This window comes from Ailuropoda melanoleuca, chromosome 8 (genome assembly GCF_002007445.2).
Source record: "Ailuropoda melanoleuca isolate Jingjing chromosome 8, ASM200744v2, whole genome shotgun sequence".
NCBI lineage: Eukaryota > Metazoa > Chordata > Mammalia > Carnivora > Ursidae > Ailuropoda > Ailuropoda melanoleuca.
This window is the reverse complement of record NC_048225.1, coordinates 53611701-53633607: the sequence shown is the minus strand read 5'-3', so window position 1 is coordinate 53633607 and position 21907 is coordinate 53611701. Positions and strand designations below refer to the sequence as shown.

General features: G+C 52.4%; 1 protein-coding gene across 4 annotated transcripts in view; it reads right to left on the bottom strand.

Annotated features, from left to right (window-relative positions):
* Positions 1-21907, bottom strand: part of ARRB1 (arrestin beta 1) — a 75955-nt gene that overhangs the window by 28880 nt on the left and 25168 nt on the right. The window contains exon 1 of one of the 4 annotated variants that reach the window (XM_019795367.2): positions 11262-11530. The exons of 1 other annotated variant lie outside the window; for it this stretch is intronic. In XM_019795367.2, the coding sequence (XP_019650926.1) occupies positions 11262-11266 (5 nt within the window). In that variant the 5' untranslated portion in view covers positions 11267-11530. Of the gene's footprint in view, positions 1-767; positions 1372-11261; positions 11531-21907 lie in introns of those variants that run through there. 2 more of the 4 variants (XM_019795365.2, XM_034666323.1) reach the window with 2 other exon arrangements.

Genomic DNA, 21907 nt, shown 5'->3' with positions numbered 1-21907 from the left:
TTATCAGCTTCGGGGAAAGGCAGAAAAGAAGGGAAATGCGTCTGGAGAGGGGCGGAAGAGAGCGAAGAGATGAACGGGTGAGTAAGGGGCGAGAAGGACAGTGAGGGCAACAAGGGCAGGAAACATGGCCAGTGGTGGGGAATGTCCTGTGCTAACTCAATCGGCCCCAGGGGCCACCTCCTCAGGAAGCCAGGACTGTGATGGTTTCCTCAAACAACAACAGCAGCTTCCCATGCCCCGAGCACATGTTCTGCCCTGGTCGCGCCTCTTAGTATTTTTCCCAGAACACTGCTGATCCTTCAACAATCCCATTTCAGAGATGAGGAAACTGAGGCTCTGGGCGGTGAACTCTGGCTGTGTGTCTCCAGAGCCCATGTCCCATCCGCTCTGTTGCACAGCCAAACCCTCCCTGAAACAACCCCACTGGCTTCCTGACCCCAACACTGTCAGGAAAAGGGCCCCCAGCGAGGGGGGGGTGCTTCCAGTTCCCTGGGCCCTGCATTTGTGCAGCACCACACAGACGGCTTCTGCCTGTCCACCGTGAAGACACACGTGCAAAATTGAGGGCAGCCTGGGTTTGGTTTGCCCCCCCCCCAGACCCATCCGTGCCCCACCAGCCTGATTCTCAGAGTCAAAGCTAAGTCCCATTAGAGAAACACCGGGGGTGTTCTAGCTGATTAAAGCTCACTGGAGACAAGGAACAGAAACCCGGCGAGCGTGGCTCGAGAAAAGGAGGAGGGAGGACAATAAGGAGACAAAAATCTCACGGGAAGGACGCGCAGGCAGGACGCAGGAGTGCTGGAGCCACGAACGGGGAAGCCATCAGCCTCTCAGGCGGTTGCTCTTGCTCCACCTCTCCCCCTGGGGCTGCATGCTCTCGGGGCTGTGCTGCTCTCCGTGCCGCGGCTCCATTGCCTCTGGGGACCAGCTCTCTCTGCTTACTCAGGGCTTTTCGGCTCCTCCGTCATTTTGGCTTGCATGTGGCTCTCATTCCGACCCTGTTTCTACTCTGCCTCTCACTCAGCTTCTCACTGTTAACTGGCTGAATGGCCCAATTCCAAATTCCCAGGAGAGGAATTTGATTGATCAGCTTTGGTCACGTTCCCCCGGCCTGGACCAATCAGCTGTGTCGAGGGCGTGTCATGTGTTCTATGAGGCTTGGGCAGAGGAGGGTCCACAGAGCAGGGCTTTACTAATGGGGGGTCGCAGCCCTATTAGTCGATCATGAAATTGACGTAAAAGAGTTGCCGCCGGCACTTCGTTGTTTTGTTTTAATGGCATAGAGTAGAAGACAGCAGCGTGACATAGAGATAGCAAGGGTGTAGTGGTATTACTATATTCACCAATATTCCATTTCCCTCTAAGGCTAGGCAGTCCTGTGAAGTTAGGCATGCCCATATGGTTTGCTCTGGCCAATGAGATAGAAGCAGAAGTGCCCCACGTCACTTCCGGGTAGAAGCAAGTTAAGGGCTAGTACACGTTTTCGTTTCCTATAGAGCCTGTAACAAATGACCACAAACTTAGTGGCTTAAAACAACATGAATTTATCTAACAGTTTCGTAGGTCCGAAGTTCGAAATGTACCCCACAGGGTCAAAATCAAGATGTTGGCTGGGCTACATTCTTTCCAGAGGCTCCAAAGTGAATCTGTTTCCTCACCCTTCCCAGCGTCTAGAGGCCACCCACATTTGTCTCATGGCCTCTTCTTCCATCTTCAAGGCCAACCACAGCAGGTTAAGTTCTTATTACACTGCATCATTCTGACCTCTTCTGCCCCCCTCTTCTATTTTTACAGACTTTTATGAATACATTCGGCCCCCTAATTTAGGGTCAGCTGACTAGCAACCTTAATTCCTTCTGCAACTGTAATTCCCCTTTCCCACATGATATAACATGCTCAAAGGTTCCAGGGATTAGCATGTAGACGTCTCTGGGGCACCATTCTTCTGCCTACCCTACCCTCCTTCCTCTGCCACTGAAACCAGCAACAATCAGGAGGGAGAAGACTCCCGTAAACTAACGCCAGGGCTCTGCGCTACATGATAGATGTGTAGCATGACAGAAAAAGAAAGTTCTTACTCCACTAAGATTTGGGCATTGTTTGTTACTGCAGTAAACCAGCTTCTCCTGGCTGACACAAAAAAAGTATTATTTAGTGAAACCTTCATTTTAGGATAACAGAGTTACAAGGTTAAGTGGATTTCATGATGCAAATTTTTAAATTTTTTTAATCCACTGTTCTAGAGAAACATGCCTAAAATGAACACTTTCTACCAATGTCGTGTAGTCAGTTAAACCGTGTTTCCTGATTTGATTCCATCAGGGTGGTGGTCCCAGATGGGCAGGCAGGTCAGCTCTCCAGTAACCAGAACGCTGTCTTTTCCAGTGAGTCCCATTCCCCTACCTGCAGCAGGGGACACCTTTAATATTCTGCTGCCCTTCTGTGAGCCACCTAGCCTCTCAGTGTCCATTTGTGCCTTCACCATGATGACCCATGATAGATAAGCCAAAAACCAAAAGTATATGATTCTTTGTGGTGCAACCAAACAATGGAATATTACATAGCATTGAAATTATTCTCACATCTTTTATAACACAAGGAAATGCCTATGATAGAATATTAAGCAGAATAAGTCAGGATTCAAAATAATATATTTGGCATGACCTCAACTTTATACTCAATAAATACCAAAAGAAAGAATGAGAAGATTTCATGTTAAGATGGCAATACTTCCCAAATTGATCTATAGATTTAATGCAATCCCTATCAAAATCCCAACTGGCTTTTTTTTCCCCCCAGAAATGAACAGGCTGAAGGTGCCTGGGTGGTTCAGTTGGTTAAGCGTCATGGTCTCAGGTCATGGTCTTGGGGTCCTGCGATCAAGCCCCACGCAGGTAAGTGGGCTCCCTGCTCAGCGTGGAGTCTGCTTTTCCCTCTCCCTCTGCTCTTCCCCCTGGTCGTGCTTTCTCTCAAATAAATAAATAAAATCTAGGAAGGAAGGAAGGAAGGAATGACGGACGGAAGGAAGGAACAGTGAACAGACTGGCCCTAAAATTCATATGGAAATGCAAAGGCCCAGAACAGCCAAAACAATCTTGAAAAAGAATAAAGCTGGAGGATTTACACTCCCAAATTCAAAACTTACTACAAAGCTACAGTCATTAAGACTGTGTGATGCTGGCATAAAGATAGACACATAGATCAATGGAACAGAATTGAAAAGTCCAGAAATAAAACCATATATTTATGGTCAATTGATTTGTGACAGAGGAGCCAATGCAAGTCAATAGGGGGGAAAAAACTCAAAACAGTCTTTTCAACAAATGATGCTGGGACAACTGGATATCCACATGCAAAAAAATAAAGTTAGACTTCCTACCTCACACCATATACAAAAATTAACTCAAAATAGATCAAGGACCTTAATGTAAGAGTTATAACCATACAACTCTTAGAAGAAAACCTAAGTTTAAATCAACATGACCTTGGATCAGGCAATGGTAACCTTAGAAATGACATCAAAAGCATAAGCAACTTAAAAAAAGAGATAAATTTGCCTTTTATGAAAATTAAACATTTTTGAGCTTCAAAGATCACTATCAAGAAAGTGAAAAGACAACCCACAGAATAGAGAAAATATTCTCAAATCATGTATCTGATAAGGGTTTAGTATCCAGGATATATAAAAACCCTCTCACAATTCAACAATAAACAGGCAAATAACCCAATTAAAAATGGGCAATGGATTCAAACAGACATTTCTCCAAGAAGATATACAAGTGGCCAATAAGCACATGAAAAGATGTTCAATATTATTAGTCATTGGAGAAATGTAAATCAAAGCCACAGTGAGATACTTCACACCCACTAGGATACCCTACAATCAAAAAAAGACAATAACAAGTGTTGTCAAGGATGTGTAGCTATCGGAACCCCCCTCATGCATTGTTGGTGGCAATTGAATGCGGTGGAATCACTTTGAAAAACAGTTTGCCAGTTCCTCTGTAAGTGAAACAGGGTTACCACATGACCCAGCAATTCTATCCCTAGGTGCATACCCGAGAGAATTGAAAACAGATGCCCACACATAAAACACGGACATAAATGTCCATAGCACACCTTATTCATAATAGTCATAATGGGTAAAAAAGAAAACCAAACGCCCATCAGCTGATGAATGTACTGTTGAAATGTGGTATCTACGTACAAAGAAATATTATTTAGCTATAAAAAGAGATGGCATACTGATTCCTGCTGCCGCATGGATGAACCTTGAAAACGTGTACACAAAAGACCACTCACTATTTGATCCCACTTACATGAAATGTTCAGAATAGGCAAGCACATAGAGACAGAGAGCGCAGGTTAGCGGCTGCCAGGGCCTGGGGTGAGGGGGAAATGGGGAGTGATTGCTAATGAGTCTGGGGTTTCTCTTTGGGGAGATGAAAATGTCCTGGAATTAGATCGTGGTGATGGTTACTCAATCTTGTGAATATATTAAAAACCACTAAATTTTACGCAAAAATTATATTATGGTATGTAAATTATGCCAATTAAAAAAAATAACACTAAAAACAAGGCCCCCAAAAATAAATGAAAGGAAAGGAAACGTGCTAAATATTAACAGGGGTTGAAGGAGACTCCCTCCACCCACCAACCCACTTCTTCATAGGTCTTATTTTTCCATGTTGTGCAATAGGCATAAATTACTTTACAAAAATGCCAGGGCTTCCCTAACAAGACATGTCTTGGGTCTTGGTGAAAGAAGATCCTGGAAAAAAATACTGTTAGTAGAGAAATATGGATCCTATTACTCTGAATCCTTTGGTGTTAGAATCTCTGATTCTGCGATTTTACAATGCACAGTCTGTATCTCTGTGATTGCTCAGATCCCTCCCGGCCCTGCTGTGCCAGCTATGGGAACTGCTGTGCTGTCTTCTGCTCAGCTGTTTCTTTCTCCAGGAAGCCTTCCCTGACTCCTCCAAGTCCCACATCCAGGGGTGAGTCACACAGCATTTCCCTCACTTTGCCGTGGTTTGTTTACTTACTTTCTGCTTCACGTACATAAGTGAGAGCACAGATCTTATTTGCATTATCAATCCCTGGGGCACGGCAGGGGCTCAGTAAATAACTATGGGGTGAATGTTGTTGAATGAATGCTCTAAGAGAGAATCCTGAAGAGTGAGGATGGATGACGTTTAAAAAGATGGTGGGTTGGTGATGATCTTTTTCTCTGGGTTAGCAGACTCCAGAGATTTCTTCTTCTATCTGTCCTTCCCTTTGGCTGTCAAGATCCATGAAAATCAAGCTTAGAAAATGCTTCATAGGGGCAGGGTCCCAGCCACCATCAGGCTAAGTCAGGAATATGATGGATGTATCCCAAAAAGGCCTCTGCTCAGCTTTGATAAAGCTCTCCCACTTATCACTCACCTACCTACCTTCACACAGCCCCTGCCACTGCCAGGCTCTGGGGGCACTAAGGTGGGCAATTCATGGTCCCTGCTGACAAATGACCATGGTATAGCCAAGTTAGAGGAAGCCACCATGTACAATGGCCACCGTGCATTAAGCTCTCCCTAGGAGTCAAGTGCTACGCTAAGCTTTGCACTTCGCACACATTAAATATTATGTTATTCCATCGCAATATTCCCATTTTTTTCAGAGGAGAGGCCTCAGGCTCCAATAAATAACTTATCCAAAGTCATGAAGTCAGTATCAGAAAACTTATACAGGAGAGAAACCCCGTGAATGGGCCACTTATGGGGAATCATTTAGACAAAACATGTCTTTTTTTTTAATTTTATTTATTTATTCGACAGAGATAGAGTCAGTCAGCGAGAGAGTGAACACAAGCAGGGGGAGTGGGAGAGGAAGAAGCAGGCTCATAGCGGAAAAGCCTGATGTGGGGCTCGATCCCACAATGCTGGGATCACGCCCTGAGCCGAAGGCAGACGCTTAACCGCTGTGCCACCCAGGCGCCCCTAGACAAAACATGTCTTACTCAATATCAGGAACCTCGTCCTGGAGTATGAATGAGGATTCACTACCAGTGAACTGGGAGAGTGCTGGTTACAATTCATTCCTTTATGAGCATCAGAAAATTCATAGTGGAGAAAAATGTTATGAATATAGTGAATGTGGGAAGACCTTCAAATATTACTCAATCTTTAGTCAACATCAGAAAACTCACCCGGGGTGGGGAGGAGGGGGGAAGCAGGTGCCACTTACTGCTCTAAGCGCATCATAAATATTAACTCATTCCTTCAATGACCTTACAAGGAGGTACTACTCCATCCCTGTTTCAGAGATGAGGAAACTGAGGCAGAGAGAGAGAGTCTCATTTTCCCAAGGTCACACAGCTAGTAAGGGGCATAGCTAGATGCTGGAGCCCAGGCAGTCTGGCTCCGGAGATCACACACTTTTAACCATTCACGACAATCCCTTCTAAGTGGGATTGGGTGGTTCTGTCCAGTGAGTCAGGAAAGGCTTCAAGGGAGGAGGTGGCAATGAGGGAGACCTTGAGGAACTGTCAGAGGTGAAGGGGTGACAGCTCTGCAGGCCAAGGTCTAGAGAGGGCGACGGAGTCCACGGGGTGCCCAGGAGGTGGCAGGCAGCCTGGCGTGGCTGAAGTGTGTGCTGCGTGCCTGGGAGGAGCATCAGGGGGGAGGACAGGCCAGAGAAGGGTCCACTCACTGCTCAGATAGTCATGGAGCACCTCCATGCGCCAGGCCCTGGGCTAGCTGAGAAGGGCCTTGAATGCCACGCTAAGGAACTTGGACCATAACCAGAAGGCAATAGGGAGCTGTGGGCATTTGGGGGAGGGAGAATGACTGGCCAGGACTGTATTCTGGACACAGAGGTGCCCCTAACCCCATGAATTTCCTCTATCTCTGCTCTGGTAGCTATCATGACTCAGTTGCACAGGGTGGGGACCACGCAAGGGGGCATTCCTTCTGCCCTACATTCTGACCCACTTTCTGGGTGTGAGAACAGCCATCAGGGAGCAGGGAGGCATGAAGAGCAGGTGGCTATGGCAGCAAAGAGGTTTCTAGGGCCCTTATCACACGCTCCCTGGTAGCAGAGTTATTTGTGTACGAGCTCGTCTGCTCTGGCAGAATTGAACAGCCCACCCTGTGTCAGAACATTGCCTGCCTGTTTACCCACCTGCTTCTCAGGACAGCCCAGGAGGCGGAAGGGGGAAGGAAGACAGGAAATGTCACCCTCCTTTCACAGATTTGGGGAGCCTGAGGGAGCACATTGCAGCCTGCATCATTCCCCAGATGGAGAAATCACAACCCAAGGGAGGGAAGAGTCTCGTGCGGGGGACAGGAAATTGGCTCAGAGAGACTTGCCAACGTGCACAGAGTCCCAGACAGGGAGGAGAGCCCCAGGGTTCTTGTGCTCTCATCATATCGCAGCTCGAAACCTGGCAGGGCTCCTGCGCCCAGAGGGGGTGTGTCTGGCAGGGCTGCAGGGTGAGGGCTGGTGGATGGGGGCTCTGACCAAGTCAGGCTCCCAGCCTCTGGACTTCCCATCGGCCTCTGGGCAGACAGCAATTCCTCCCCCTCCTGCCTCCATTCACATGTTCACTTTTCTGGCCATGATCCATACTTCTGGAGATTTCAATAGGGTGCAGTCAGGAAGGAGGGAAGCCACCAGGTGGCCGTGAGGAGAGGGGAGAGTTTCTTAAAGAAGCACGGCCCATTTGCTGGTAACCTAAGGAACTGGAGATCTGAAAGTCAAAGGCTAATAAAAATTTCAACAAGCGGGCTGGCGCTGGATCCCGAAAAGCCCACAGACCGCACCTGAATACTCTCCAGGATTCTCTTGGGTTGAGAAGCAGGAAAGGAAGGCTGCTGGAGGTGGAAAGAGCGCGGACCCTCAAAGCAAGCAAACCCTGCCTGAATCCTGTGTGTCCTCGGGTGAGTTCAGCACCTCTCTGAGGCATACTTTTCCTGGTCTGGAATACGGGGGTGGTATCTACCTCTCAGGTTGAAGGCACATAGAAAGACTTGGCACAAAGCAGGGAATTGATAAAAGGAAGCCAACATCATTGGTAATATGATGATATGACGATTATCATCATTCCCCTCCCCTCCTGGGGGAGAGTTCTTGCCTAAATGTCCCTCAAGTGAGAAGCCTTGGGTTTGGAAGAGATAGTTATGTTGCCCTCGCTGGAGACAGGCAAGTTTTTCTAGTTGTCCGTCTTCCTCCCAGTCTGAGATGGAAAACAATAGTTTATAATGTTCTCTTCCCAGTTAAGACCCTCAACATTTCAGAAATCTCTGGGGACAAGCCCTATTTCTTTTTTCTGTACCAGCCTTTCCATCAGTTCTCCTACCTGCAATTCTTTCTTCCCAAAGTCACCTCATCCGAGAAGCCCTCCCTGACTCCTCTCATCTCCAGAGGGACTGTACTTGCTCCTCTCTCCTCCCTCTTTCCATCCACCTTCCTTCCTTCCTTTACTTTCTCCCTTTTATTTTCCAATCTCTGGGCCTGGCACATACCTCCAGGAGATACAGGCCCCTGCGCCCTATCCCCAGGGCACCTATACTCTGGAGCAAGGAGACAGATTGTCCACAAATAAACCAACCCTCCCTCAAAAACACAGTGGGAGGGTGGAATGAGAGGATGTATAATGTCCAGCTAGGTTCCAGGCACAACACAGCCCCCCACACCCATCAGCACCTGTCCCTCCCCCTCCTGCATCCAGCACCTGTGGCCCCTCGGCAGCCACACAGGCCTGCACCTCCCCTCCCCTCGGGGCCAGCCCCGGGATGCTGAAACACTGCACAGAGCAGGCGCCTCTCCCTTCAGTCATTCACTTTCTTTGGTACATGGTTGGTGCTAAATAAATATTTTGTATGAATGAATAAATGAATCAAGGAGAGCCAGACCCTGAGCATGAAGCCGGGGAAACACAGGACCTGGGCCAAGTGGCGAATCAGAGGGGGGCAGCCCGGCCAGCAGGAGGAGGCGCGGCGGCGCGTGGGCCTCAGCGGGAGCCGGGGGCACACAGGGCGGCCCCAGACGCCAGGCCGTCAGACTGTCCCAGAGGAAGACTCTATTTAAAGTGTCATTTGTTTGGGTTTCGTTGTTTTGTTTCGTTTTGCCAATTCGCACATACAAACTCTAAGGGTTATAGTAGAACGTATTGAAATGAGATATTAATTCAGAAGCATTGCTTTTTTCCCCTCTTCTCACACATCATAAAACAGGACAACAGATGGCTACGGCAGGGCAGCTCCGATTCTGGGGTGGGTCAGAGGCTGAGAGTCCTCTGTGGTCAGGGCCTCTGACCAGACTGAAGGCTATGGCCTCAGATGGCAGCTCTTCCCTGAGGAAGAATTCTAGGGGAAAAACCCCATGCCTCCTAGTTAGCCAGACACGGTGCCTGTGACGAGCGAAAGGAGGCTCATCTGGGCTCCTAAGAGCCTAGTGCTTCCTGAGAAATTTTGTGAGCTAGACGGTAAACACGGCCATTGCCAAGGCTCGCCACTGTGGGGTGAATGCGTCCCCCGGGAGACATTCTGGAGGAGGGGTGCTAGAGGCATCCGATGGGCAGACGTCAGGGATGCCACCTGCACAAGGCACAGGTCAGCCAGCCCCCTTCCCACCACCAACCAGGACTCTACAGCCCGAGTGTTAATAGTACTGTTGGTGAGGGGGCGCCTGGGTGGCTCGGTTGGTTAAGCGGCTGCCTTCAGCTCAGGTCATGACCCCAGGGTCCTGGGATCGAGTCCCGCATTGGGCTCCTTGCTCAGCGGGCAGCCTGCTTCTCCCTCTCCCTCTGCCCCTGCTTGTGCTCCTTTCCCCCCGCCCATCAAATAAATAAATAAAATCTTTTAAAGAAAAAAATAGTACTGATGGTGAGAAATCCTGATTGAAACTTACAGTTAAATAAATTATATTAAAACCCAAGGGAATACATACTCCAAACTTAGCATTACTATTATTTCACTAAATTTCCCTACGATGCTCTTGAGACCCTTTACGTCCGCTGGATCTGGCCGGTGGGAATGTGGTAGGGTGGTGTCCTACCGCGCACCTCTTCGCGCACCTCTTGCCAACCCCGCATTAAATGACATCACTTTAGTAGTGTGAACCCCTTGGTGGGAGAACTTACGCCACAGAGACTGACAAGTGCTACCACACCACCTCTGTTGTTTTCTGGACAGCCAGTTGCTCCCAGGACACCCCACTGGGTGTAACCCTAAGTAAAGAAGGGAATTCGAAAGCCTGGAGATGCTGGTAAGTTCCCAGCCCAGGGAGACGGCTCGGCACCAGCCTGCTATCTGCAGGGTGGAACAAACATGGATCTAAACGTGGCAACATGCACAAAGTCTACACACTTCATACACACGTGCACAGACACATACAGCCCACATCAGCCCACAGAGACCACACAAACACCGCACACCCCCCACCCACACCTACTGAAAACACACCACGTATCACACACGCCACGGCACACGCACATGGCCAGCTACGGCTACACCACACACACGTAATCATATAGGCTTCACACTCCGACGCTCACGTACCCCACAGACACATAAACACACCGCCCACACATCACTCACGTACACACCTGCAATGTGCATCTCACTGCAACACCCACACACACACAGGCCATACACACACCACACAAATACACATGTGAGTGCCCTTGTGGCTGCAAAGACTAACTGAAATCACTAACAGAGAAAAGATGCCCGTCTGACTGACCGCCTCCTTTGCTGTCTCAGTACCTTCACCTTTACTCCCTCTTCATCCCTCCCCACACACCACCTCCCTACCAGCCTCCGGGTCGCTGGAGCCCTGGCTGAGTGGTTCCCCATCCCAGCTCTGCGTCCAGCTCTCTGTACACTGAGCCCAGCTGGCTGTGGCCTCCAGGGTCTGGCCCTCCACCCTTCCCAGAGCGCATGACAAGCTGTTCCCTGCGTGACTCCACCCACCCAGCTACTTGGCTGCCACTAGAGGCTGGTAAGTCCAAACCTCTATCTCCAGCCCGATCCTCTCTGACCCCACACCCAGCAGCTTTGTGACATCTCCACTCAGATGTCCCCCGACTCCTCAGACAAGTCCCACAAGGATTTCCTGTCTGTCCACACCTGTTCCTTGCCTCCGTTCTCTGGCCCTGCCCACCCCAAAGGTCCTAGGTGCTCAATGCCCATCTCGCAAATAAAGGAGTAAATTATGTAAATCCTACAAAGAGAGGAAACAACCAAACTTCCCTGTGAGGCAGATAGAAGTCTTACCCCATTTTACAGATGAGAGTCCTGAGTTCCGGTGAAGTGAAGGGACCGGCCCAGAAGCAGCAGCCAAGGGGGCGGGTAGGGCTGTGTGGGACCCAGAGCTGGGGGCTGGAGGCAGCAGCAGCTAGGCCAGGGCAGGCCCTTCAGGATCAGCTCTCCCCAGCCCCAAGTGAGGGGGTTAGTTACAAAGAAAAGGAAAAGGCGTTCCTGATACGCGTCCTGTTTCCTCTCCTCCTCTGGGCTTCTCAGGCCTTGGAGGGCGGATGTCTCTGGGCTGGCAGCGCTGAGCCTGTGCACGGACAGAAGGTGAGGGTCCCCCCAGGTCTCTTTCCAGCCCAGCAGTTGGGCCCGCATGAGCGGGGGCTTCCCTGGAGTGACCTCTCAAGTATTCCTTCCCAGCCTGGGGGAGCCTCCACCCATTATCCCCAAGGGACACTCATCACGGCCAGGCACCTCTTGTCCATCAGACTGTCCCATAAAGGCACCTCTACTGGGAAGCCTTCCGTGTCACCCTCACTTGCTAGGGACTCCCTCTGTACTCCCTCTTCCCTTCCTCCCTGCCCTACAGCAGCCACCCCACCACTCTGCCCAGCCTTCTGTGGCTACTGCCTGTAGATGTGTGCTCCCCATAAATCAGGCGGGGAGGGGGGGCGGGAAGCAGGGAGGAGGGAGGCAAGGGCAGAGGCCATCAGATGGGCCTTCCTGAGTGACAAGATGAGCCTCCCCCATCAGACAGGGAACCTTCCTGAGGGCAAAGGTCAAATCTCCTCTATCAGATAAAGATTTCCCTGAGGGAGGTGACTATGACTTTCCATCACAGGAGGTTGCTGCAGGACAAAGATCATGCCTCTTTCCTTAAACAAGGAGTTGCCAGTGGATAAGAGACCTATGTCCCCTCCATTAAATAGGGAGGCCCAGGAAATAGGAGCCACATTCCCCCCTCATCAGACAGGAGTCTCTCTCCTGGAAGATGGGGCCATGCCTCCTCCATTAGACTAGGAGTTTCCAGAGGGTATACCCCCCACCTGTTTGCCCCCACAACAGTCCTCAGAACAGACTTCAGCTCAGTCTAAGACACAGAGAAGGGCTTCCCTCTGGGGCAGAACGAGGGGGAGTTTTGCCCAACCCGTCCTTTGCGCAGGGTCCCACGCCAACCTCCCATTCGTGCCCTCAAACTGACCCAAAGATGCCATGCCATACTTAAGATAGCCCCATGTCTGGACAGAGGCCAGCAGCCATCTGTTCCAGCCCAGGAATGTTGACTTCTCAAGAGATTTTGAAGGGGGTGACTGGGAGACCCCTGACTAGAGGATGCCCAGGACAGGCTGTGCACCCAGCTCTGGCCTAGACATGACCAGATGTGTGGGCTCGGTGGGTCTCTTCTCCTGGCCCTGCTACCAGCTGGGCGAACCTCTTCCCCCTGTGGCCACTAACACCCCTCCCACCCACCCCCAAATCAGCACCCACTGCTGGCTAAAGTGGCAGGAGGCACAGGAGAGGAAGGACAGGTCCCGCCGTGAGGACATCACTGGCCTCCCCAAGTGCCAGGTGCCGACCCTGAGCCTGGTCCAAGCCGCCTTCACGAGCCTCTTCCCTACGTGTGCCAGCTCCCGGGAGCCACTATTAGTTAGCATCGATCCACAAAGTGCTTTGCCGACACTTTTTATGAGCTTAGCCTCACCCAGGGCCCTGGGGACTAGGCGCAAGAAGTGGAAATGGAACTGGGGGCCCAGGCCACTGCACAGAGGGAGGGAGCAGTGGAGCCCCGAGACCAAGGCTCAAACAAGTCCAGGGCCAGCACCCAGTAAATGTCAGCTCAATACACGTTTGCTGAGAAGACACCTTAATCTGGTAACTTGACCTGGGTATATTTTCTATTATTATTATTATAAATTACATTTATCACATTTAATACAAGCCTGGCACTATTCTAAACAGTGTATTAAACCACTTTATCCTCACAAGAACCCTGTAAAGTAAATACTCTTAGTAATCCCACTCTACACAGGATGAAACTTAGACGCAGACAGGTTAAGTAACCTGCCCAAAGTCACAGAGCAGAAAAGAAGAAACGGAAGCAGCTCAAACCATCTGCTTCATAAATTAGCAAGTAAAAATATAATTACAATGCTTCTGAATTTTAAAAGCCTTAAATACTTTGGAAAGACACAATTTGTCCTGTGTTCCAAACCAAATACACTCATTATTGGACATATTGTGGTATTGTCAGGATGTAAGAGATTCTCTCAAAGAATAGTATTACAATGTAAAACACAAGCTTCTCAGTCATCTCAAAACACATTTCTCTTTTTTAAGATTTTATTTATTTATGTTGAGCAAGAGAGAGAGCGCCCGTGCACTGGGGGAGGGGCAGAAGGAGAGGGAGGGAGACCATTTCAAGCTGACTCCACGCTGAGTGCAGAGCACGACGCAGGGATCGATCAATGTGACCTGAATTGAAATCAAGAGTCAANTGGACAAAGAAGGGGAACCAGGGGCGCCTGGGTGGCACAGCGGTTGGGCGTGATCCCGGCGTTACGGGATCGAGCCCCACATCAGGCTCCTCCGCTATGAGCCTGCTTCCTCCTCTCCCACTCCCCCTGCTTGTGTTCCCTCTCTCGCTGGCTGTCTCTATCTCTGTCAAATAAATAAATAAAATCTTTAAAAAAAAAAAAAAGAGTCAAATGCTTAAGGAGCAGACTGAGCCAGCCAGACACGCCTACAGTTCTCCTTCTTTTGGAACTTTTAACTGAGCGGCTCTATTAAAATTTAGAAAACAAGAAAAACCCACAATAGCAATCATTTTAAGATTTATCATTTCTTTGCTATGTGCTAGGTACTTTGCATATTTATCATGTTTAATCTTGAGGCCAACCAGGCCAGCTTAAGGAAGAAAGCATTCTTCCCTTATTCCCTTGAGGGCGCAGCCTATCTCATACACGTTGGTGGGCTTGGCGGTGGGTGTGTCTCATGGATGTCTGCCCCACCCAGGGTGAGAGCTGCTGGGGTGGGCGGGGCTGTGCTTGGCACAGAGAAGGTGCATCAGAAAGGAGTTAAGGGCTTGGGGTCCGGCGACCCGCGACCCGCGGCTTCCTCAGCCCGAGTTTCAGCTGTCTGCAGTGGTAAAGGAGGCCCTGGCACCCAGCAAGAGCTCTTTAAGAGGTGAAAATCCCAACCACCATGATAAACAAACTCACTGGGTGGCCCTGAGCAGGTTCCAGCCCACCTCGGCCTCAACTGGCTCACCAGCTCTCAGGGGGGTCACGTTACCCTGAGGGGCCTAGGCAGCTGAGAGGAGATAATGGGTATGAGGAGTTCCTGGGAGGCCAGAGACAAAGGCCTGTTGTGAGAACAAGGCTGAATTGTCAAGCATTTTTAAGAAATGCATTTCCATTACTTCCAAGAACAGAGGCCTACAGATGAGGTGGGCACGGCAAGGCCAGCCAAGAGCAGCTGTCCTCGGTGAGGCAGCAGGCAGGAAGGAGCCCTCGGGGCATCTCCAAACCTCTGCTGGAACCACACCCTGGGGCTTGGTAATGAACACCTCCATACCCACCCCAAACCCTCCACCTGCTCCTCACACTGGTTCCCCTTCTTTTTTTTTTTTTAAAGATTTTATTTATTTATTCGACAGAGATAGAGACAGCCAGCGAAAGAGGGAACACAAGCAGGGGGAGTGGGAGAGGAGGAAGCAGGCTCATAGCGGAGGAGCCTGATGTGGGGCTCGATCCCGTAACGCCGGGATCACGCCCAACCGCTGTGCCACCCAGGCGCCCCTGGTTCCCCTTCTTTGTCCAGGGAAGCGTGAGGAGCCCGCCAGGAGGAACAGGGCCCATGCCTTTAGCCACCAATCTGTCTGATTGACAACTTCAGAACCAGCCCCACCCGCCCAACCTAGATGCTTGTAAATCTGATGGAGGTGGTCGTGGGAACCTGCTCCACTCTGAGGAGGGGACCGCCACGTGGGGACCTTGCCCCTGCCAGACCCCAGGAGGCCAGCTTCCTCAGCCTTCGCCGTCCCGCCTCTATTCTACCGCAACGCCGGGGACCTTGAGAAGCAGAGGGGTCTGCGGTGAATGCATTGCCCACATGTGGTAGGGGAGACAGCTGCGCAAGCCAAAAACTATCCTGCAAGAGGCAGTGTGAGAGAGTTATAAAGAAGGTGACAGTAACTCCAGGGAGGGAGTGGCTTGGAAGTTACAGAGGACAGGTGACATGTGAGATGGGACTCGGAGAGTGATTAAGTTTGCCAGGTCATCAAGGTGAAGAGAGAACATTAAAGTGATGTGCGTATGCATGGAATTACACATCCGTCTAGAGCAGACTGTATGTTTCCGAATCATTTCAAAATCCAAGTCTCATTTAATTCTCTCAAATCCCATAATGGTGTTACAATGCCCTCCCACTGCCCCTCACACACGTGCAAATAAGAAAAGTAAGGTCTGGTGAAGAGAGATGATGAGCCCAAGGGCAAATCGGGACTGATTTCTGGGGAGAGGGTAGGGGTGAGGGGTGGACACTGGCTGACATGGCCCTCTCCTCATGAAGGGGGCGTTATTCTTATTCCTGTCAGGCAATGGCCGCTCATTCCCTGCCCCTGCTGGTCTGTGATGCCCTCCTCCCAGCCCCAACATACGTGCACCCTGCTCCGGAGAGCCCGCGGCCCCTTAACAGCGTGGCCAGCAGAGGGACAGAACAGCCTTCCAAGGAGGCCAGGAGCTGAGCTTCTGTGAGGCCCAGCTTGGAGGCCATGCCCCACCCTCTCCCACTCCCCCTGAGGGCTGATAACCTCGACCTCTCCTACTGCAACTCTCCTCTCCTCTCTCCTGCTCCCACAGCTGCCGGCAGCCTCTCCCTCTCCTCCCTCCACCCCTCGCTCCCGAGGGAGCAGTGAGCTCAGCCTTTCCCATCAGCCATCCCTGGGAATGATGGGAAATGCACGGCAGGCCAGGAACCGGCAGAGGCCTGCCCCAGAGAGGGAGGAGGAGAACACGGGCTTTGGGCTTTTCCAAGGGCCACTGGGGGCGTCCTGGGGGCACGGCTCCATTCTGCTGCTTCTGATGAAGCCCGGCTGGGCTAAGGACACAGTCTGCCTGTCCTTACCACTCGCTCTAAATGAAGGCGGGATCCAACTACTGGAGCTGGAATGGGCCTCTTTTTACGGATGGGAAGACAGAGGACCAGAGAGATGAGGTCAGAGAAGTATGTCTGGGGACTGACTGCCATGTCCCAGGTGCTGTTGGAGCCTTTCATATTTCTTGTCTCCTTAATCCTCATGACCACCTTGCAAGGTATGTGTGGCAGGCTGAAGAACGGCCCCCTAAGATGCCCACATCTGAATCCCTGGAACTGTGAATATGGTACCTTACGTGGTCAAAGGGACTTGGCAGGTGTGATTTAGTTAAGGATCTTGAGATGGGGAGAATACCCTACATTATCCGGGTGGACCCAGTGTCATCCCAAAGGTCCTTATAAGAGGGAGGCAGGAGGGTCAGAGAGAGAAAAGGCAACATCATGCTGAGGGAAGCATCAAGAGAGAAACTGAGAGATGCTGTGCTGCTGGCCTTACGGTGGAGGATGGAACCAGGAGCCAAAGAATGCAGCCAGCTTCTAGAAGCTAGGTAAGGCAAAGGAATGGATTCTCCCCTAGAGATGCCAGAAGGATCACCACCCTACCAACCTACTTTAGAACTTCTGACCTCCAGAACTATAAGAGGATAAATCTATGCTGTTTTAGGTCACTGAATTTGTGGTAATTTGTTACAGAAGCAATAGGAGACTAATCGTCCCATTCCAGTTTTGCAGAGGGAGGACACAGCCTCGGGGAAGGCGCATGACTTCCTCGGGTCTTGCGGTCTTGCGTGCTCCCCTCCACACCACAGTGGGCTTACCGGGAATCTCCATGGGCTCTTAAGGCCAGGAAGCCCTCGGCCAGGGCTTCGAGGCTGGGGGAAAGTCTGAGGAGGAGGCAGGGGTCTGCCACTGCAGGGCCACGGTTGAGGATAGAGGAGGGAGGGGACCTGGGGAGGGTAAACTCTGCCTGTAAGGAATTGTATTATGGCCGGGGCCTCCTGGAGCCAGTGACTGAGTCCCACCCCACCCCAAACTGTGACGGGGGCAGGCGTGTGACATGGTGGAGGGGCCCTGGCTACACAGCTGGGCTGAGTGGGCCAAGAATTTGCAGGATTAACCAAGATGAGATGAAATCTCGCCATTATCTCTCTTTGCTCCTGATAAAACCCCTGAGAGGAAGACTCCTTATCCTTCCTCCCACAGGACTGGTGGGGCAAACGAGGTCCTGGGGCTTAGTGACTGGCTCGAGTTCTCACAGCTGCTAAGAAGAGGAATCCGCGTGTTGGCGACGATCAACATAAGGAAACCACGGCAGACGGCTATGGAGTTCTATGTGCCTGACGCTGTCTCCTGTCGCTGGCATTTTCTGTCATGCTTGAGGCAGACCCGCTAAGTCTCTCCTTGGCCTCAAACCTCTTCACTGCTCCCCATGAGCCTTTCAGGATCTGGGCCCACCCACTCCTCCCCCCCCCACCCCCCGGCCCCCCAACACCCTCCAGCCACACTGACCTGGGTCGTTTCCCTGGAGACAACCAAACTCTTCACAACTTTGGACTCTCCCACAGGAGAGAGGCTCCCCCCTCATCAGCCCCAGGCCACACACACTCATGGTGGAAAAACATAGGTCCCGGCCACACCTGTTCCTCCTTGTGGGTAAGGGAGAGGGAGCAGGGCCAGAGGTCAGCCCTCGGCGGCAGGAGGCCTGGCAGGCTGGAGCTGAGAGGCCCTGAGTGAGCCGGTCATTTCCTACATAGTAAAGGAACAGCAGCCTGGATGTGAAACACAGTGTGGTGGGGTAACTTCTCCAGGGAATGGGCCCTCCCAGAAATGCAGACCCCAGGGCAGTGGAGCTTATGGGAACATTAGGTCCCACCCCTCAGGGTGCACGTAGTGGCACTGAGACCCAGAGAAGGACAGGACTTGCCCCTGGCCCCACACTGTGTCACTATGGGAATCTGGGGTACTGGCTTGGGGTCTGCCACTCACCAGCTGGGTGACTTTGGGCAAGGAACGAGTCATTCTGATCTTCATGGATAAAAGGGAAATAACAATGCCTTTCCTGATGAATGTATGGACCAGACCTGGTGCCGAGAAGCCTGCACGAAGCGAAAGCCGCTCCCACCATTGAAAGAGTGGGGTCTGGACTCAGGGCGCTGGCTGGGGGAGCTCTTCCCTCTCTGTGATACCGCTGGTGGGTTTAATTTAACCCCCAGGCTGGACTCTGAGGTGGGGGGGCCCCAGAGAGAAGGACACTCAGCTGTCTGCAAAGCTACTGCTTCTGAGCCCCCAAAGCTGGTTAGTCCTTAATCTCAGCGGATCATCTCTAGGAAAGGGATTATCAGCCTTATTTTCCTTCTGGTTAAAGAAAGGACTCCCCCAAGGGAGTCAGCGTGGGCTACAGGAACTCCTGATCAAAACCGGGGCTCCCCACTTCCACCCGGGAGGGAGGAGGAATCCACCCACCGCAGGGCGCAGGGTGGCACTGTGCTGGGCTTCCAGCCATCACCATGGCCAGCTGAGGGCACTGAGAGGCCCATTCTGCTGAAGAGGAAGCTGAGGTTTGCGGTGGGTCAGTAACCTGCCCGCTGCACAAGCTGGCAAGGCCACACTCCTGCTGCTCCAGGAGACCTCTGGGCAAGGGCTGTTTCTATTCTAAAGCCTTCATCTAGGGGAGGAAGCCAGAGCTGTGACGCGGCCCCGAGACAGCCTCCTGACCGCCTTTGGCCTCTGTAGCCCATCTCCTCCCTCCAAGCCCTCTCCCCTCCCCTCAGCCTCCCCAGAGATCCGCGATTAGTAACTATATACACAGCACATGGTAATGCTGTTGCCCCCGTCTGGACAAGGCTGTCCAACCCCACGCCAAGTTCACATCTACTTCAGCTCAGAGATCTGCTCATTGGGTACTTCCTCAGAAAGCCTCTGGTGGCCCCCCCGACTAGGTCAGGGCCCCCCACCTTAGGCATTCTCAGGGTACCCCTCACAGTGGGAACTCTTGCTGTCTCCGTGCTCCAGACTGAAAGCCCCATGAGGCCAAGGACAGGGTCTGTTTCCTGCCACGGTTTCCCCAGGGTACACTTCCCCTAGTCCTGGCACGGGGCCTCAGGAGGCCGCTATGCACTCTCCTGGGCCAGGCACGGTGCCGACTGCTGTGCCCAAGCTTCACTGAATCCTTGGATTACTCTAGGAGGTGGGGCTTCTCATCCTGCTGTACAGATGAGCACATGAGACCAGGACGGACACTGACTCCCTGAGGATACCCAGCACACCTGGCCCGGCCTGGGATCAGCGCCTAGCACCAGCTCTACCACCTGTGCGCCCAGTGCAAAATGAAAATGCAAGGCCCCTTGTTCAGACATCAAGACAGAGACGGAAGGGCGCATAACCCATCCAGAGGCCCTCCTGAGCTTGGGGCTCTGTGTGACTGCACAGGTCCCCCACCCCCTTGAGGCCAGACCCAGGGGCACCCTTGCGTTCTGACTCCTGACCCAAACCCAGGCTCCTCCAGCTGAGAGGCCCTGGGGCATCGGTCTCCTAGGGCAGCAGTTCTCACCCTTGAGCCTGAGTCAGAATCACGTGGGAGGCTTGTTGAACGCCAGCTTGCTGGGCCCCACCTTCAGAGTTCCCCCTCGGTAGGCGAGAGGTGGGCCTGGGGATGTGCCTTTCCAACTGTTGCGTTTCTAAGGGCGCTGCAGACCCTGTGGCCCTGCGACACTGAGAACCACTGCCCAGAGGAACGCATACTCAGCTGGGGCATTCGGAATCCAGGGCGCTGTGGAAGGACAGATGCAGGGCTGGGCTATCGGCGCGGAGGACGCCTTGCCACCAGACCCCGGCCTCCAGTGGAAAGGGCCAGCCCTGCTAAGAAGGAGTGTGGGGGAGGAAGAGGAGAAGCGCGGAGGAAAAGGGAACATTTTACGCAAGTTACCTTAATTTTTGTAACAATCTTGAGAGGCAGCTTGTGTTCTCTCTATTGCAGAGGAAACCTCTTGCAAAGAAGTCAGTGATTTGCCCAGGGTTACAGAGAGGAAATTACGGAGGCCACAGCTGACCCTGGTTCTAACTTATGTGTTGTCACAAGCCTGCTTCACCCAGCTGGCCCTGACAGGTTCTAACCCCACGACCTGCTCGGCTCAGGGGAATAGAGCCAGTGGCCTTGGGTTCACACAGTCCCAAGCCCCAGCAAGGCCTGGCAAGCCCCGAGGGCCCACCCCCTCCACCACCTGCCTGCCCCTCCCCAAACCCAGGCTTGCAGCACAGAGACCTGGGACCCAGCCGAGGGGGCTAAGTGCTGGCACCATTCCAGAAGGCCAGGGCACCCATCCCCAGAACAGAGGTCCTCCCACATCCAGGCCCTTCTTTCCAGCCTCCCTTCTTTCTACTTACTCGCATATACCCTAAGCCCCAGATCACACACCATCGGTTCCTTCTGCCTGGAATGCCCTTCCCACCTTGCTCTCCGTCCAACTCTGACCCATTCTTAAACACCATACGTCACCTCTATTAGGAAGTGCCCCCTCAGCACCTTATCCCTCCTCACCCCCTGTCATGCCCCCCTCTGCTTCTCTGGCTGCTCCTCCAAAGATCACTCAACAAATATTTATTGAGTTATCAGCCCTGCTGCAGACACGGCGCAAGGTGCTGAGGATACAGAGCTCAGGCCTAGCTCCAGCAGGCCGGGGTGTAGGTCTGCTTCACCCTGTGAACCTCACCAGGAGAAGCAGAGAAGGGGTCCATGAGGGTCCTCAGGGAGCGAGGGGACCTCAGCTGGGGATATGACAAGGTGGTTGGGGCTGGGGGGGGCGGGTAGTGCAAATTCTATATTCCAGGCCACTGGCATGCAGGAGGGAGCAGCTCCCCAGTGTCCCATGCCTGGGGTACAAATCCTTGGCAAAGCAGCACAAAACTACTATGAAATGAAGTCAAGGCCTGTTATGTGCCCCCATGCCAAGGGGCTGCCTATGCCGTGGGCTCCGCAGGAAACCAAGGCCCAGAGGGGAAAGGGATACTCGGGGCAGGAGGCAGTGCTAGAATGGGTCTGCTGCCTCCTCTCCCAGGACATGTGGGTTTTAAACAGTAGGGGAAGGAGGAGGCAGTGTGCCCCCACCCTGAAGGATGTGCCCCCTGGACCCCTCGTCTGGAGACAGAAGGCATTAAGGGAAAGCCACAGCCCACAGGAGCCCCAGGCGGGACAGGACGGCTACTGAAGAGCAGGGAGGCTGGAGTGCGGCCAGGCTGGCAGAGGAGACATCTTGAGAGGCAAGAGGGAGGAAGGGAGGAGGAATGAGAAAGGAGGAAAGAGCCAGACACACAAACACCTCCGCCTCCTCTTTCCAACCAAAACAGAATCCCCAGAAGACAGACCTGTGAGGAAGGAGACAGGGAAAGAAGCTGGGGCCTCAGAGGGGTGGTGGCGGGGCAGGCGCCCAGGGCTAGAGTCTCTGGAAGCTTCAGGGTCTGGAACTGGGCGGCGAGGGGGGGGGTGGCAGGAGGAGGCCCCATCAATCACCAGCACCCGCCCAGCTCTGTACCCACAGGGGCCGGGGCTCAGGGAGGATACGGACTTTACCTGGTCACTC